This window comes from Sorex araneus, chromosome 5 (genome assembly GCF_027595985.1).
Source record: "Sorex araneus isolate mSorAra2 chromosome 5, mSorAra2.pri, whole genome shotgun sequence".
Taxonomy (NCBI): Eukaryota; Metazoa; Chordata; class Mammalia; order Eulipotyphla; family Soricidae; genus Sorex; species Sorex araneus.
Window position 1 is genome coordinate 75,004,171 of NC_073306.1, and position 16,455 is coordinate 75,020,625.

General features: G+C 36.3%; 1 protein-coding gene across 1 annotated transcript in view; it reads left to right on the plus strand.

Moving 5' to 3' along the window:
* The window catches only part of LOC101549264 (calcium-activated chloride channel regulator 4-like), a 28,193-nt gene continuing 11,738 nt past the window's right edge, over nucleotides 1-16,455 (plus strand). Inside the window, exons 1-8 of the mRNA XM_004603622.2 lie at nucleotides 1-162; nucleotides 4,201-4,341; nucleotides 4,504-4,651; nucleotides 6,932-7,040; nucleotides 9,518-9,695; nucleotides 10,047-10,265; nucleotides 12,310-12,537; nucleotides 15,315-15,492. Of these exons, the coding sequence (XP_004603679.2) occupies nucleotides 1-162; nucleotides 4,201-4,341; nucleotides 4,504-4,651; nucleotides 6,932-7,040; nucleotides 9,518-9,695; nucleotides 10,047-10,265; nucleotides 12,310-12,537; nucleotides 15,315-15,492 (1,363 nt within the window). The remainder of the gene's footprint in view (nucleotides 163-4,200; nucleotides 4,342-4,503; nucleotides 4,652-6,931; nucleotides 7,041-9,517; nucleotides 9,696-10,046; nucleotides 10,266-12,309; nucleotides 12,538-15,314; nucleotides 15,493-16,455) is intronic.

Below are 16,455 nucleotides of genomic sequence, written 5' to 3' on the forward strand. Positions count from 1 at the left end.
ATGGGAATAATACTCAGAAGATTTGTCATCCTCTCTGTCCTATACCTGCTTGGGGGCTGCAAATCTTCCCTGATTGAACTGAAAGACAATGGCTATGAAGGTATTATCATTGCTATAAACCCTGAGGTGCCAGAAAATGAAGCACTAATTACAAAAATACAGGTAAGACTTCTGCTTAAATTAAGAACAAGAAAACATGTCAGTGATTATTATTATAAAGACTTTTGAACTCTCCAAGAAACTTAAAAGCAGCATGATGCAGTGAAAATGATGCTACAATGGGCCATGAGAATTAGAGGAGCAAGAAAGGGTTCTGATTTCTGTCACTAAAGACCAAACAAATACGAGATATGCCTCTTCCTGAGCCTCAGTTTGTCATCTGTAACCTCGGCAGTTGGAATTGCTCTGCTTCTAAACAAATACTTATGGAATTAATTTTTCTGGATAGTCGGGGGGCACTAGAGGGTTTTTTTAAGTGCTGGCTCTTGGGCAATGCATGTTATTCTCAGGTTACAGATAATAATAGATAACAAAAAGCAGGGCAGATGATAGAAAATTGCTATGAAGAAAAATAAATCAGCAAAGGGAAGGGAAAATGTTGGCATTGCTGGTGAAGGGAGAGAATATGGTTACCTTTCATATTTGGTAGCAAGGGAAAGCTTCCCTTTGGAGATAGTATCTGAGGCTGATAGCTGAGAGGCATGGAAGAAGAGCCCACTGAAAACCAGGGAGAGGGAATGGCAGGTGCAGAGCTGGTTTGCTATGACCTGGGAAACAACTGAGAATGAGCAGGTGAAAGGGTGGGGAGAACAGAGAGATTGCGGTTGCGACTCCCAGGTCTCTAGAATGACTCTGAGTCTCACAGGAAACCATGAAAGGGGTGTGAGCAGAGAGGGGTGTGCTCTCTCCTGCACATACAGCAGCTGTTGTTGTAACATGGAGAAAACTCTGAGCGTGAAAGTGTTTCTACAGTCGCACATCCTGTGACCAAAGGACTGGACTGCATAGGAGGCTGTTACAATTGAGAAGTGATAGTGAGATAATGATAATACAAGATAGTGACCTTTAGTCACTATATTGTAGGAGAGATAACTCAAGTGATGTGATCTGAACATATTCTGAGGATATCATGGACAACTTTTCAGATGATTTTAATGTATATGTGCTAGGGGAGAATATGAAAAATGATAGGAGTTAGGACATTAAGGATTTTGGCCTGATCACTGGGAGAAGATGGAATTATCATCAATTAAATTATCAACTAGAAGTATCATTGAATTATAATTTTATGCTAGATTAATTCTTAATTATGTCTTGAGATGCCAAATGTTCACTGTTCTCATTCTTTTTATTCATGTGTCTTTGGGTTTGAGGGTGCTTGTTTTCAGAATTGTCAATGTCTTCATCTTGACCCAGTTCAACATTATAGGAATTTTGAGAGGAAACTTAATAGGAAGAAAATAGACCTGCTGCAAGGCAGGCTTGACTAAGTAACTGAGCACCAAATTCTGTGGATTCGCACAAAATAAAACCTAAACACTGACAGTAAGGAAAATCAGAATCACCAGAAAGCACTGCAGTTTTCTGAGATGTTAACAGTTTCACTTTGCCAAAATTTATTTATTTGGTTGACCTTATAATAATTTCTATACTGAAGAGTTTAAACTTTTATACTGAGGAAAAAGTGATTTGCATTCTGTCTTGAGGAAAGTGGTATTTTAGCACTACTTTTCAGTTTTGACATATAAAATCTATCCCAAGAAAGGTATAGGAGTCATAGCCTCATCTGGAAATGAATGTTATCAGGAACTTTTATTTATACCCAGTACAATTTATACCTGGTAATATTTATACCCAGTACTATGAGTGTATATAGGTGTTTGTACACATACATGCATAGGCAAATCTATACTACACATATAGATTGATACTTGAGATTCCATTAAGGGTTGGCCTAATGAGAGAATAGGTGGGTCTTTCATGACTACCTGTCCTTTCATCTACGAGCAGTTGGCTTTTCTGTGTGAATATAGACAAGAGTTTGATATGCAAGGTGTTTGATAAACTGAAATTATTGCTACTCAAATGTAGACTGGGAAAACAACTCAATTTTTTTTATTAAGAATGTCAAGATTGATTAAATTTAAATTATATATCCAGTGAGTGCTTAGCAAAACCTTTCAAACTCCTGGCTTGGGAGGTGAGACAGATTTGGGAGGTGGGGATATATATATATAGTTTATTGCTAAATCTGATCAAATTTATCCTGATTAGCTCTTCTAAATTTTATATGTCCAAGGAAAGAGCACTGAACTTTGTAAATCAATTTTCAAATGCTTAGTAGTTGCATTTTCTATTACCAAATTTGATTTTTTAATTCCATTTTAAGGAACTGAAAATATAGTACAGTGGGTCTGTCACTTACTTTGCATGAAGCCAACTTGAATATGATCCCTGGAATCATATCTCGTCCCCAAGCACCACCAGTAGTAAACCTGAGTGCAGAGCCAAGAGTAACCCCTGAACATTGATGGGTGTGGCCTGAAAACCCCAAATATAAAGCACTGTAGCACTGTCATTCCATTGTTCCTCAATTTGCTTGAGCGGGCACCAGTAATGTCTCCATTGTGAGACTTGTTGTTACTGTTTTTGGTATATCGAATACGCCAGGCTCTGCAGTGCGGGTGGGATACTCTCAGTAGCTTGCCAGACTCTCCAAGAGGTAGAGAGGAATCAAATCCAGGTCGCCCCGTGCAAGGCAAATTCCCTGCCTGTATACTATCGCTCCAACCCAAATATAAAATAAAATAAAATTCCACTTTGCATATCTTGAAATTCAAAACTGAGAAAATGCAATTGTTCTATGCTTGTAAATGTATAAAATCAAAGTTGTAAATAAAATGAACTAAATCTATAGAGAAAGGAGGGAGAAAGAAGAAAGAGCTGAAAAAGAGAAAAAATCTCTAGAAATTCAGCCTGAAAAGTTTCTGAGAACCATTTTTGGCCACCATTTTTTACCTCAAGGGATCACAGTAGTTCTTTGACAGAGAATAGTGAAATTCTTCCATTGCCTAAATTGCACAGAGCCATAAAAACTACAAAGAAAAAAGAAAGTAAGAATTGTATATTGTACTTCCCATGCAACTGCGTTGTACCAAGTCTCTCCTAGAGGGTGAGATTATAATGAACATAATCTCTCTGATGACTCATCCCCATAGACTACTTACATTTACAGTAGCTAAGTCTGTTCCCTTTAAAGTCTTTTTAATTCCCAAAAATGTAAGAATAGTGATATCACCCAGTCTTATGATTGCATATAATTAGAGAACTTTATCATTTATTCCAAATTTATGTTTTTATTTATTTTTATTGTTTTGGTTAAATGGTTACAATAGAATTAGCTTGAGAGATTTTGATGCATCTCCACCATCACCACGTTGCCCAATACCCTCCACCAATGTCTCTGAGTCACCCCTGTACTTGCTCATTCCTCTCTCCACTATTCCACCCTCTTGAAAACCTCAGTTTTACATTCAGAGATAAAAAGTGGAGGCACGTCATTCCATCCTTACATTATCTTTAAATGTAAGTAATAAGGGTTGAAATATAGCTCAGTGGTAGAGCACTTCCTTTGTGCTACTTTGGGTTCAATCCCTGGAACTATAAAATAGTGTTAAGATAGGAAAAAATTGAGATTCAGCATGACATAAATTGGCAACATCTATCACCCAAAAAGTACTAATTCCAGTATGAGAACCAAGGAGATGATTCTAAATGCTATGTCTTTACCATATCATAAAATTTCTCTGAACTTGAAACAGAAGCATTTTATTAAGCTTTATGAGACATTGAAAGCTCTAGGTGGCAAGGGGAATGGATTTGGGGCCACAGCCAACAGTACTCACAGGTTGCTGGAAGTGGCCAGGATATCATATATGGTGGTGGGAATTAAAGCAGGGTTGGCCATGCATAAAGCAAACACCTAAAGTCATGTACTATCTCTCCATACCTACAGTGAAAAGTGTTAAATATGCAAGATCAAAAAATACTTTTGTGTAGCAAATATGGATGGCAGAGTGGCAATGCTGACATTGAGAATTTGATTTTCTAACTGCTTTGAAATTGGGAAATGTCTGTCACGAATCTCTGTTCCTTTAAGTCATGTCATTTGACCATGTTATATTTTCCTCCTAATTATAGGACATGGTGACTGAAGCTTCTACTTACCTGTTTAAAGCCACAGAAAACAGAACATATTTTAAAAATGTAAATATATTAATTCCAGACACCTGGAAAACAAAACCTGAATATATGAGGCCAAGAACTGAAAGCTACAAACATGTAAGGCTCAATAAAACTTCTCTTAGAAATTATATTTTCCAAAAAATACATATTTTATGCTGCTTCTCACTTTTACTGAAAATTAATTATTTCAGAGTCTTTCAGACTAAACATTATCATTTCTATTTCTAATCTTTAAAAAATTATTTTACACATTCTCAGGCTACTGTCATAATTGCACCCCCTGCATTGCCGGGTAGAGATGAACCCTACACAAAACACTTATCACAGTGTGGAGAAAAAGGAGAATTCATTCATTTGACCCCAGAATTTCTACTTGGAGACAAGCAAAATGAATATGGATCATCAGGTAGGAGTTCTAGTCAATAAAATTGAGTGAAAAAAGCAGCTTTGTACAATGTCTAAATCCTAACTCCTGTTAAACCAACTGTGTGTTCTTGGATAAGTGATCTAGCTTTTCTGATTATTTCCTAAAATATCATGAATGGAGAAATTCTGAATTTCAAAGTTATTATGAGTATCAGGTCACTCATGCAATTATAATCAATATAGTGTTTATGGAAATTTGAACATAGGGCAGCAAATTATAAATGCATTTCTCAAAGCATTTTTGGACTTAAATAATCAGTATTCCACAACCAGACAATAATCAATCATCTTCTGCCTCCATGAAAGGCAGCACATAATAAGCTGAAAAGTGCCAAGGTACATATTTTCAGACAGGATGATATGTTCAGGTATTATTAGTGGCTGATAATATTATTCAACTTATTTGTTGGAATCATATGAACTTTCCAATGATCCTTTCTAGCTATAAAAATGGCAACTTCATGCACTTCAACTTAGAAGTTAAGATCATTAGTTCAAAACAAATTTAGATATTATTTTTATTATGAAAATGCAACTTGTTGTTGAAGAAGATTTTAATCACTTGTCACTACTATTTAAGAAAACTTTCCTGAGTCCACGTACCCCAGGTGTACCTCTCCCTCTGCCACTACTCCTTCAGTGAGCTTTGATTAAATCCCTTGTCTCTTTTGACAATTCAGCTTGCCCTGGACCTCAACTTTACTGGGCACTGTATTCAACACAGTCTTAAAATCTCCTTCCTCAAATCCTAAACTTCTCCCTGCTATACATTAAGCATCACCTTGTTTGTTCTCCTGTCACCTGTGTCCCTTTACACCTTTCTAGCTATACATCTTTCCTACTTGGCATGTCAGGAAAAGTCAGTCATTTCAACTCTAAGTGTAAAAAAATCCAACTTCCTCACTACTGTTATCTTTCTTTGATTCAACTTGTCAATCCTTAGTACCACATTCCAGCCAGTTTTCTTCGGCTCATTTAATATGCTTCCAAGATTTTTTTTAAAAATCACAAAATCATAACAACAAACTAATATCAAACACACATTTCAAAGCTCAAGGAAACTTCAACACTTCTCAATGATACTTTGCAGATTTGGTTTCATATACCAATAAAATGAATATAGTGATAGAGGAAAACATGGGAATTATTTGGTTTCTCAGTGCATATGAAAGCTATATTATACCTTAGTGCTATACCAAGGTTATTAAGTGTTTAATAACATTATGTATAAAATATATTTAAAGCTACTGAGAGTATCCCACTTGTACAGCAGAGCTTGACAAGCTACCCATAGATTATTCGATATGCCAAAAACAGTAACAACAAATCTCACAATGGTGATGTTACTCATGTCTGCTCGAGCAAATCGATGAGCAACAGGATGACAGTGATACAATGATACTTTGACTTATTTCTTTTCAACTCTCTTTATCAATCCACATTTCAGGTTTTAGATGTTCTCTACTTATTTTTTTCATTCACATTCATTAAAACATACCTTGACTGAAAAAAATCTCTACTTTTAAATATATGTCCACTTTCAACTCCCAACTTCCATAGGAGTTAAGAGCTGAACTTCTGTGCTGATTTCAGACCTATTCCATAACTAACAGCGTTCTATAGCTGCTCCAGCTATGGCTGCAACTGCCATAATGTGATTCATATGTGAGTGAAAAAAAATCAGATCATGCAAAACTGTGCCCTAAAAACAACATGGCTTTTGTAAAAATAACATTAATAAGCATTTCTTCAGAATTTATGTAATTTGTGTTAAAAATGATAACATTATGTGCCCAAAAGAAAATTGGATCATTCAGGCAGCATTTCACTGTGACTAGAGGCTGCCACCAAAGCAGATATTAGAATAACATACAGGGTAAAATGCTTTAACAACTGAGAACGGGCAAATGGAAAGTGAGAAGATGATATACATTGGAATGGAATTCTAAGAGAACTGGCATTTTTAAATGAAAATTCTAAAGCTACCCGTGGTGTATTCCATATGCCAAAAACAGTAACAAGTCTAACAATGGAGACGTTACTGGTGCCCGCTCGCGCAAATCTATAAACAATGAGAGGACAGTGCTAACAGTGCTAATGAATAAAACTTTACATATAATGTAGTATAATATTTTTAATTTAAAACCTATTTAGATTATTTAAAACCATGACATCAATATTTTCTTGAAAATTAAAAAATATTGGATGGACTACTTTTGTCACTTGAATTCTGATATATATTTGAAATATTTTCTCACAGGCCGACTGCTTGTCCATGAATGGGCTCACCTGCGCTGGGGAGTGTTTGATGAGTATAATGAGGATGAGCCTTTCTACGCTGCTTCAAACAAGAAAATTGAAGCAACAAGGTATGACCATTTACATTTTCTTAAATTAGGTTTTTTCTTCTTTGTTAAAATTTCTTTTAAATGTTAATTATTTTCATTTAACAGTAGATTATATAGGCTGTACCACAAAACTAGCTTTATTTTACTTTAGCAAATATATCTCAAAGTAGCTGGTGGTCCATTTAAATTATACATAAATACAAGAACATGTGATAGGCTGGACAACATACGTTTGTAGCTTGCCACTATAGCTGACAGAACTCATTTGTGCTGAAAATGTGTTCTGTGGAATATGCTATACTAGATGCCTGGAGACCAAAATTGAATTACAAAAGAATTAATAAGAAGGACTAGCAAGTAATGGTGACTGTGGGCTTAATAAAACATCAACAGTTTTAGAAGTCAAATGGAAATTTCTTTGTATTTATCAAGTTAATTTTTTAAGAACAAATCTACACATTGCAAATTTAGGGAGTAGGAGAGTACAGTGGTTAGATAGACCTGGGTTCAATTCTCAGCTGCATGTATTCCCAAGCATCTCTATATACAGTCCCAGAACCAGCCTGTTGGCTCAGGTACCCCTAGTACCACAGGACCCAAACACACTGCAGCCTTAGGCCCAGGCCACTGAACTGTGGCCGAGGGGCCAGGTGCTCCTGAGCAATACCTGGGACACCCAGGCTCCCAAAATAACAGAAACAGAAAATTTTACAAATCATTATGAAATAACACCATTTAAGTTGCTAGCTGTCCTACAAAACATTTTAGACAGTAAACATTTCATGTTTAGTACATTAGTACTGTCAGATACAAGTAATTTTTTAAAAAGCATCTGACATATTAAAAAAATATTAAAAATACTTATCTAACATCACAGGTAATAAAGTACAGTCCTGGTTCTAAGAGCAAGAGAGGCAAATTAGGGAAACATCCCAAATACAGGAGCCATCAATTTAATCAATTTTAAATGCACTGCTAGGATTTGGATTTTGGAAAAAAATGGACTAACGGAAGAGAGGACTATAATGAAGACTTCACTGACCTGAATGCACTTGTTTTAGGACACATCAAAGTAATTTTATATGGTCATACCATGTTTTCTCAAAATGTCTACTGTCTGCTAAAGAAAATCTATCTTGACTATTAAATATGTAAAATATCATTATGCCTCAGTGGAGGCAATGGAAGTACATATGACTCGAGGAAACTAACTCCCTAAATGACTAAATAAAATCAAGTTATTTCTTCTTCTGGGGGAAGGAGAGGGGAGGGCCTTACAAGTGCTGCTCGGACCACCTAGTGGTACTAAGACGACATTGTGGTACTCAGTGGCCACATCTCTGATTCTCAGCCCCCTAATCTCTTGGTTAAGTGCAATGTTCTCTGCCTGAAGTGATTGAGGAATCATGTGGCATCAAGAATAGGATCCAAGAAGCCAATCGACAAATAACTTGAAGCTATAATTCGTCCAAGAGAAAATGTTTTCATAAGTTAGTTTAGATGCCCGCAATGCATTTCCCACCACAAAGCTATTATAAAAGATGTTGGAAAAAGAAACGTGCAGCCATGAATGACTCTAAGGCCACATGCCAGGCCTTCCTGGTCAGCAGCAGCTTTTTTTTTTTCAATTTACACACTAAAAGATGATATCTTTATTTTTTTTTATTAGTTTATTTTTAATTAGAGAGTCATCGTGAGGGTACAGTTACAGATCCATACATCTTCGTGCTCATGTTTCCCTCATACAAAGTTCGATAACCCATCCTTTCACCAGTGCCCATTCTCCATCACCAGTAAACCCAACATCCCTCCCCTCCTCCCCAGTCCCGTCTCCCCCCACCCCACCCTGCCACTATGGCAGGGAATTCCCTTTTGTTCTCTCTCTCTGATTAGGTGTTGTGGTTTGCAATAAAGGTGTCGAGTGGCCATTGTGTTCAGTAGCAGCAGCTTTCATGCCAGCAGCAAACTGAAAGTGTGCATGTACTGACTGGGGAAACCATTTAAAGGTTCCCTCTAGTGGACTCTGAGGGACAGTACACAGGGAACTGGCTTGATTGCCAGCACCATGTTTCCCTTGAGCAGCACCAGGGGTAATCCCTGAGCACAGGGTCAGGAGGACCCCCTGAGCACTACTGAGTGTGACCTAATGCACTCCCAAATAAATAAATTAAAATTTCAGCCTCAGTTTCCTGAAGAAAGTAACTTCTCTTATACAGACACTGAAACTTTACTGTCAAACAGCATGAGTTGATATACAAATCTGAATTAAACCTGGTGGAGGATCTTGGCACTCTGGTGGGGGTGGAGGGGCAATAACTTTGTATATCATAAGCATGAAGAAAGCACTATTATAACAGTGTTACTCAACAACAATAAAAATATTATAAAAAATAAAACCTTAATATAAGAATCAATGTAAATATAAACACAAGAGTTTTTTTTTTTAAGTGCCAACGGTTAATTGGGTTGATTAAAAGGCTAATGTCAATATTTTTCAGGTGCTCCAAAAGTATTACTGGTCAAAATAGAGTTTATAAGGATCAAGGAGGCAGCAGTGTACTTAGAGCATGCAGACTTAATTCTACCACAAAACTATATGAAAAAGATTGTCAGTTCTTCCCTGATAAAAAGCAAACTGCAAAAACATCAATAATGTTTATGCAAGCTATAGACTCTGTAAGTATACCAACTGCCACTTCAAGGATTTTTTGCACACTTATAATCAAATTATATGTTATGTCTTTATAAAAGATCCATGAAGGTAACCTGAAGGACTACCTGGATTAAGACAGACTTCTTTGAACAGTGACTAACACATAACATCAGTATTTAAATAATATTTTCTACTGTTATGAAAATTTGTCTTAATATTGTAACTCTACATTTCATTAGACAGCATACTTACAACTGGTTTTTTAGAGGTTTCAAAACTTGTGAACAAATAAAATAATAAAGTAAATAATAAAGTTCATATTAGTTATATTTTAATGCTTTGTATGCAATTTTTTAATTTTGTTGAACTTTTAGGTTGTTGAATTCTGTAATGAAAAGAACCATAATAAAGAAGCTCCAAACCTACAAAATAAAAAGTGTAATCGCAGAAGCACATGGGAAGTGATCAGCACTTCTGAGGATATTAAAAACACAGTGCCTATGAAGGCTCCACCCTCTCTGCCTGTGTTCTCATTGCTGAGGGTTGGTGAAAGAATTGTGTGCTTAGTTCTTGATCAGTCTGGAAGCATGGGGGTAAGTGTGTGGGCCTTCTTTTGCTGGACATAGAGACAGAGGCATCAAAGCCTAAAAGCTCAGCCCTGTAACGTGTATCTGCTTTGTCCAAAGCATAATGGTAGCAATTAACTTCTATAATCATGACCTCAAGAGAATCAGTGAATATTTTAATTTAAAAAGTTGGCGGTAGAGTTGATAAGACATAACCCATGAGAGTCTGTTCTTTCTAGAAAATGGAGTTGATTGAGAGAAAATTGAAACCCTTCTGTAATATTTTGTTAGCTCAGAACTACATATTGAAATATGGAAATATTCCCTAACTTTTCCCACTTTATCTACTGGAAATACTTGATAGGCATAGAAGAGAGTGGATTTGTATTTTGCTTCAAAGTCAAGAGATAAGATCAACCATAGAATTTTAAATAGGGCTTTATTTTATTGGAATTCGTTATCAGATGACTTCTTTGTTTTCAAAGAAATAGACAAACACCAATACCAGGTCTGGAGAGATAGCTCAATGAGCTGAGCACATGGTTTTCATACACAAGGTCTGCGTTTGATTCCTGGAACCACAGGGAGTGACTAAGCAAGAGCCAGGAGTAACCCCTGAGCACATAGGCTGTGGTCCGAAAACAAAGGAAAACACTATAAAGAAGAGATAGGTCTATTTTTCCTTCTATCCACATTTAGTAAAAATTACACATTGCGCTAGACTCTAGAAATAGAAACACTTATTCTAGAAGAGTTCACAGTTAGAGAAAACTTTTTCTCCTTCTACCCTCACCTGATTGTCTTCTATACATCCTTCAGTTTAGTGTGGGCATCCAATTCATCCAGGATATGAGTTTGTCTTCCAAACTGGAGTAAGGAAAGTTCTTTTTCTGGTATCTCAAAACTATCTGTGCAAATCTCCATTAAATATGTTGTACTAAACTCATACATTTATCTCCTGTAAAAGAAACCAGGGCTCTTTTAGGACTCAGAATCGAACTTGAAAAGTTATCTTATTCTTCTTTGTATCTTTTCCATCTAGAACAGAGCTTATGATATACAAGGACTCGAAAAAGAATTGTTGAAATGAGCATGCATAATGTCATAAGGCACCCTGAAGGAGAACACATTTAAGACATAACATAACATTCTTAAGATCAGGAATAGTATCTTTAATAAGAGAGAGTTACTAAAAAAAGAAGAGAATGATACCGCTGAAGAAAACCTTCCATAACAATATAGAGCTCCAAAAAGAACTAGATACCAACAGAAAAGAGTTCTTGGTAGTACCACTGAGGAAAGATGAGGTTTCTTATTGGAAGAAGATAAGCATAAGCATGCTTCCCTAGGTAGGGTGCAGGCAGAGCCAAGTTGAACAACAAAATTATGTTGTATATGATATAGAAGAAATTTCTTGTTGTGATTTGGTTCTAGAGAGTGCAGAATAACAAATGGGCATGTGTTGGGAAGACGTACCAAAGTTAGTTGGTGTTAATAGACTGGAGGGGGAAAAAGAAATCAATAAGAGATCTAGAACAAGGGCAATCACCTAGGGAAGAAAGATGTCCGTTTTAATGGGATACCCAGCCTCACCCCAAATTTTTCAATTAATCCATTGTCTGAAACTTGATTGGAGATGGTTAGAAAATGGTAAAGATAGCAACTGAGTCTCTCAGAATATCTGCTACTGGGATGTTTCATTTTAGGGGTAGCCTATTGCCCAATGGATAGAGAAATGTTACTCTTTAGTGAGTACCATCCCATTATCCTCTAGCTTCAAACTATGGAACTTAGTGATTGGTTTGATCTTGACACAACTGAAATATAATATCCCAATGATAATTAGGCATTATGACTACCCTCAATTTCTAATTCTAGAACCAAGAATCAGTTCTAGTTTTTAATATGTGTATTCAATAAAACACTTATTTTAACTTTATTTAAAAATGCTATAACATCAAGTACTCATGAGAGAAAATCTAAACAAATGCTGTTTACTCATTTTATGTAGTCTGTCATTGTTTTCCAGTTGAAAGTCATTTGATGATTTTTCTTGTTCTTTATAATTCAGGGTTATAATCGTTTGACTCGAATGAACCAAGCAGCAAAACATTTCCTGCTACAGACTGTTGAAAACAGATCCTGGGTGGGAATAATTGTTTTTGATAGTAATGCTTTTGTCCAAAGCCCCCTAATCCAAATAACAAGTCAAAATGATAGAGAGACACTCTTGACAAAGTTACCTCCGAAACCTCTGGGAGGCACTTCCATTTGCTCAGGAATTCGAATGGCTTTACAGGTAAATATCACTGGCAAATTAGTTTTCCTTTTTATATTTTATTAAAACATTTTAATGTTAACGGCTGTTTCACATACCTGAACCGTAACTTTAATGTGTTTTTTAAACCTAAAAAGCATAGGACTAAGCACAAAGGGGGGAAAGTCACTAGAAATATTTGTTTTGAAAAATTTCCATTATTACTTTGATTAGTTTACAACATCATTTCTAACCTTCTCAAACTGTGGACTGCGCCTGTCTTTCATCCTGGTCTATAGGCCATTTGTCATAACCAAAGAAAGTAAACCAGTAGTTTTCAAGGTTTCTATACCTGTGGATCAACGCTGGTCCATGGATGGGTAGTTGCTGGTTTACAATACTAGAGAATTTGATTTGATATCAAGTATACATAAAAACAATAAACATGTATTGTGTACAATGTTTTGTTAAGAAACCAGACTGGGCGATGTGATAGGGAAAGGGGAGGTCTAACACACTTCACAGAAGCATACTTCACTTCACTGAAGGCCACTGAAGGTACCATTATAGCTAAGATTTGAAGGATGACAAGTCAGTGGTTCAAGTAACAAGCACATGCAATATTCTTTGGTAAAGAGCTGTAAAAAGACTAGATTATTCCAAGAAATTATAGATAGTAGTGGTCTGTGAGCTTTTACAAGTATCACTGTATCACTGCCATCCCGTTGTTCATCGATTTGCTCCAGCTGGTGACAGTAACATCTCCATTCGTCCTAGCCCTGAGATTTTAGCAGCTTCTCTTTACTCATCCTTCCCAATGGTGCTGCATGAGATCTTTCAGGGTTAGGGGAAATAAGACCCATCATTGTTACTGTTTTTGGCATACTGAATATGCCACGGGGAGTTTGCCAAGCTCTGCCATGCGGGTTTACAAATATATGAAATGTATTTTGCAGATAAATGATTAGATATACAAAGCTTTAAAAACATAAGGTTTATAATTTAAGAACAACAGAAAGATGCTCAGGGCTTTAAGTATCAGACATATATACTTATGCTCTAAGAATACAACTTCCGGAGCCATAGCACAGGGGGTAGGATGTGTGCCTTCCACGCAGCTGACCCGAGTTTGATTCCCAGCATCCTATATGGTCCCCTGAGCACCACGAGGAGTGATTCCTGAGTGCAAAGCCAGAATTAACTCCTGTGCATCACCGGGTGTTACCCGAAAAGCAAAATAAATAAATAAATAAAAAGAATACAACTCCCCAAATGAAATAAAGGCTAGGAAGTATGATAACAAGGTAGTAATCTTGGAATAGGTTGGGAGGTCATTCTTGGATAAAATTCCATGAAGTATGAAATACCTGGAAATTTCTTTAGTAAAGAGCAACTTTATAAGACTGTTCCTCTTGAACTAAGGAATAAATTATCTTTGCTATTAATCTATCCATATAAGTTTTCACTGAGTTCTTGATACAATTTTAAATTTTAATTCAGTTCTTTACATGAATGAAGAAATCATACTGACTACACAGCAGTCAAATCAGAATAAATCACTGGCTGTGATCTGAACAAATCAGTTAAAGAAAAGAAATGAAGAGACTGAAGAGATAGTACTGTGGGCAGGGTGCTTATCTTGATGTGGTTGACCCGGGTTCAATCCCCAGCACTCATGGTCCCCCAAGCACTGCCAGGAATGACCCTTGAGAGTAGAGTCAGGATAAGCTCTAAGAATCATTGAATGTGGCCCAAACACACAAAGAAGGAAAGAGAAAGAAAGAAAGAAAGAAAGAAAGAAAGAAAGAAAGAAAGAAAGAAAGAAAGAAAGAAAGAAAGAAAGAAAGAAAGAAAGAAAGAAAGAAAGAAAGAAAGAAAGAAAGAAAGAAAGAAAGAAAGAAAGAAAGAAAGAAAGAAAGAAAGAAAGAAAGAAAGAAAGGAAGGCATGAAGGAAGGCAGGCAGGCAGGCAGGCAGGCAGGAAGGAAGGCAGGCAGGCAGGCAGGCAGGCAGGCAGGCAGGAAGGAAGGAAGGAAGGAAGGAAGGAAGGAAGGAAGGAAGGAAGGAAGGAAGGAAGGAAGGAAGGAAGGAAGGAAGAAGAAAGAAAGAAAGAAAGAAAGAAAGAAAGAAAGAAAGAAAGAAAGAAAGAAAGAAAGAAAGAAAGAAAGAAAGAAAGAAAGAAAGAAAGAAAGAAAGAAAGAAAGAAAGAAAGAAAGAGAAAGAGAGAAAGACAAGGGAAGGAAAGGTAAAGAAATCTACTTTATCTATTTTCTTTTTATCTGTATTTGAGCTCATGTGTAGAAAATGATGGGGCAAGGGAGGATGTTATATAAATGCTACAAATGTATAAAAGTAAGTTCTGTTTTTCAGTTTCATTTTACTATACATCAGCAACTATTTCACACATTTTTAAGTTTTCATAATATTCATTATTTACCTAAAATTTTAAATTAATTTAGTCAATTTGTTTCCTAGGAATTTCATTAGGAATTTTGACATTCTAAATCATCTGCATTGCTAATCTGCAAATACACCACTTCAAAGCCATAAAAACCACTAATATTTGTAATGTTTTTTCTCTTAACTTTAACTAAATTGTTCACATTGCTGAAGCAAAAAGCCAATGCCAATTATAGTTGTTAGAGAAGATGAAATAAGATTACTGTTCTGAGATAAATTTTCTTCATACTTTCTTACAGACACCTAGATATCTTTTTCCTTTTAGCATACTTTTACTTTTCTCTGTTTATTTTCCCCTAAATTCCCCAATATCTAGTTGATCTAGGAACAGTAAGGAATTACCTTCTGGTTATGTTTCCAGGAAATTAAAAAAGTACATCCCCAAATAAATGGATCTGAAATACTACTGCTGACTGATGGGGAGAATAACACTCCAATAGACTGTACTGAGGAAATGGTCAAAAGTGGGGCCATTCTTCATTTAATTGCTTTGGGACCAAACGCTGACACAACCGTCATTGAAATGAGCACTCTAACAGGTAATACATTACCTCTATATTTTATTCCCTGAATAGTATTGTGTTAAGTCTAGAAGCAGAAAACTCAATTGTTTCTTTAAAGCTACTCTCTGTAGATACTGCCAGAGCTGAGGATCAGAGATAAAGCAGAACCATTCTCTGTTCTCAAGGTGCTCACAACAGCTGACTGGAGAGACAAATAAAACTTCTTATCAGATCACATAATAGCATAATCACCTAACCTTCCCATGCTACATAAGGTTATATAGGAATTAAGCACTATGTACACTGAGGAAGGCCATTCTTCCAGGCTGTACAGTCAGGAAAGAAGACGTCAAACACGAGGTGACTTCTGAGTTGAGTCATAAACAAGGTGTTGTTTTTTTTGGATAAAAATGCCATAAAAGAAGATAAGTCAGGGCATAAGGAAAAGATGGTGGGATAACAATGAAGCATTATGAGAAATCACCAGATCAAGGCTTGTGCTGCAGGGAAGGGTAGGGGAACGGGATTAGTAGAAGAACTGAGTAAACAGATCTAAGTAGCAGTTCTAGTTTAATTGTATGAAAATTGTTATCTTAGCTTTGTGGTGAAATGACATGGCTTATAATCCTGTTTTCTATCAGTTCCTCAAACATAGTAGAAAATACTGATCATGAATGTCAATTAATGCATGAGGTTTATTTCCAACCTATTAATATATATGTGATTTTCAATACTTAATTGTGCATACTCCCATCATTTCAAGGTGATTTGATGGTCTCTAATTTATTTTTCCCCAAGATCCTGCCTCATCCCACCCCTTAGCAATTCATTGAATTTGGAAGGTGGTTGGGGGGATTTGGGGGACACACCCTGTAATGCTCAGGGATTACTCCTAATTCTACACTCAATGATCACTCCCAGCAAGGCTCAGGGACCATATGGGATGTCAGGGGTTGAACCCATGACAAGGCAAGCTGCCTACCCACTATACTATCACTC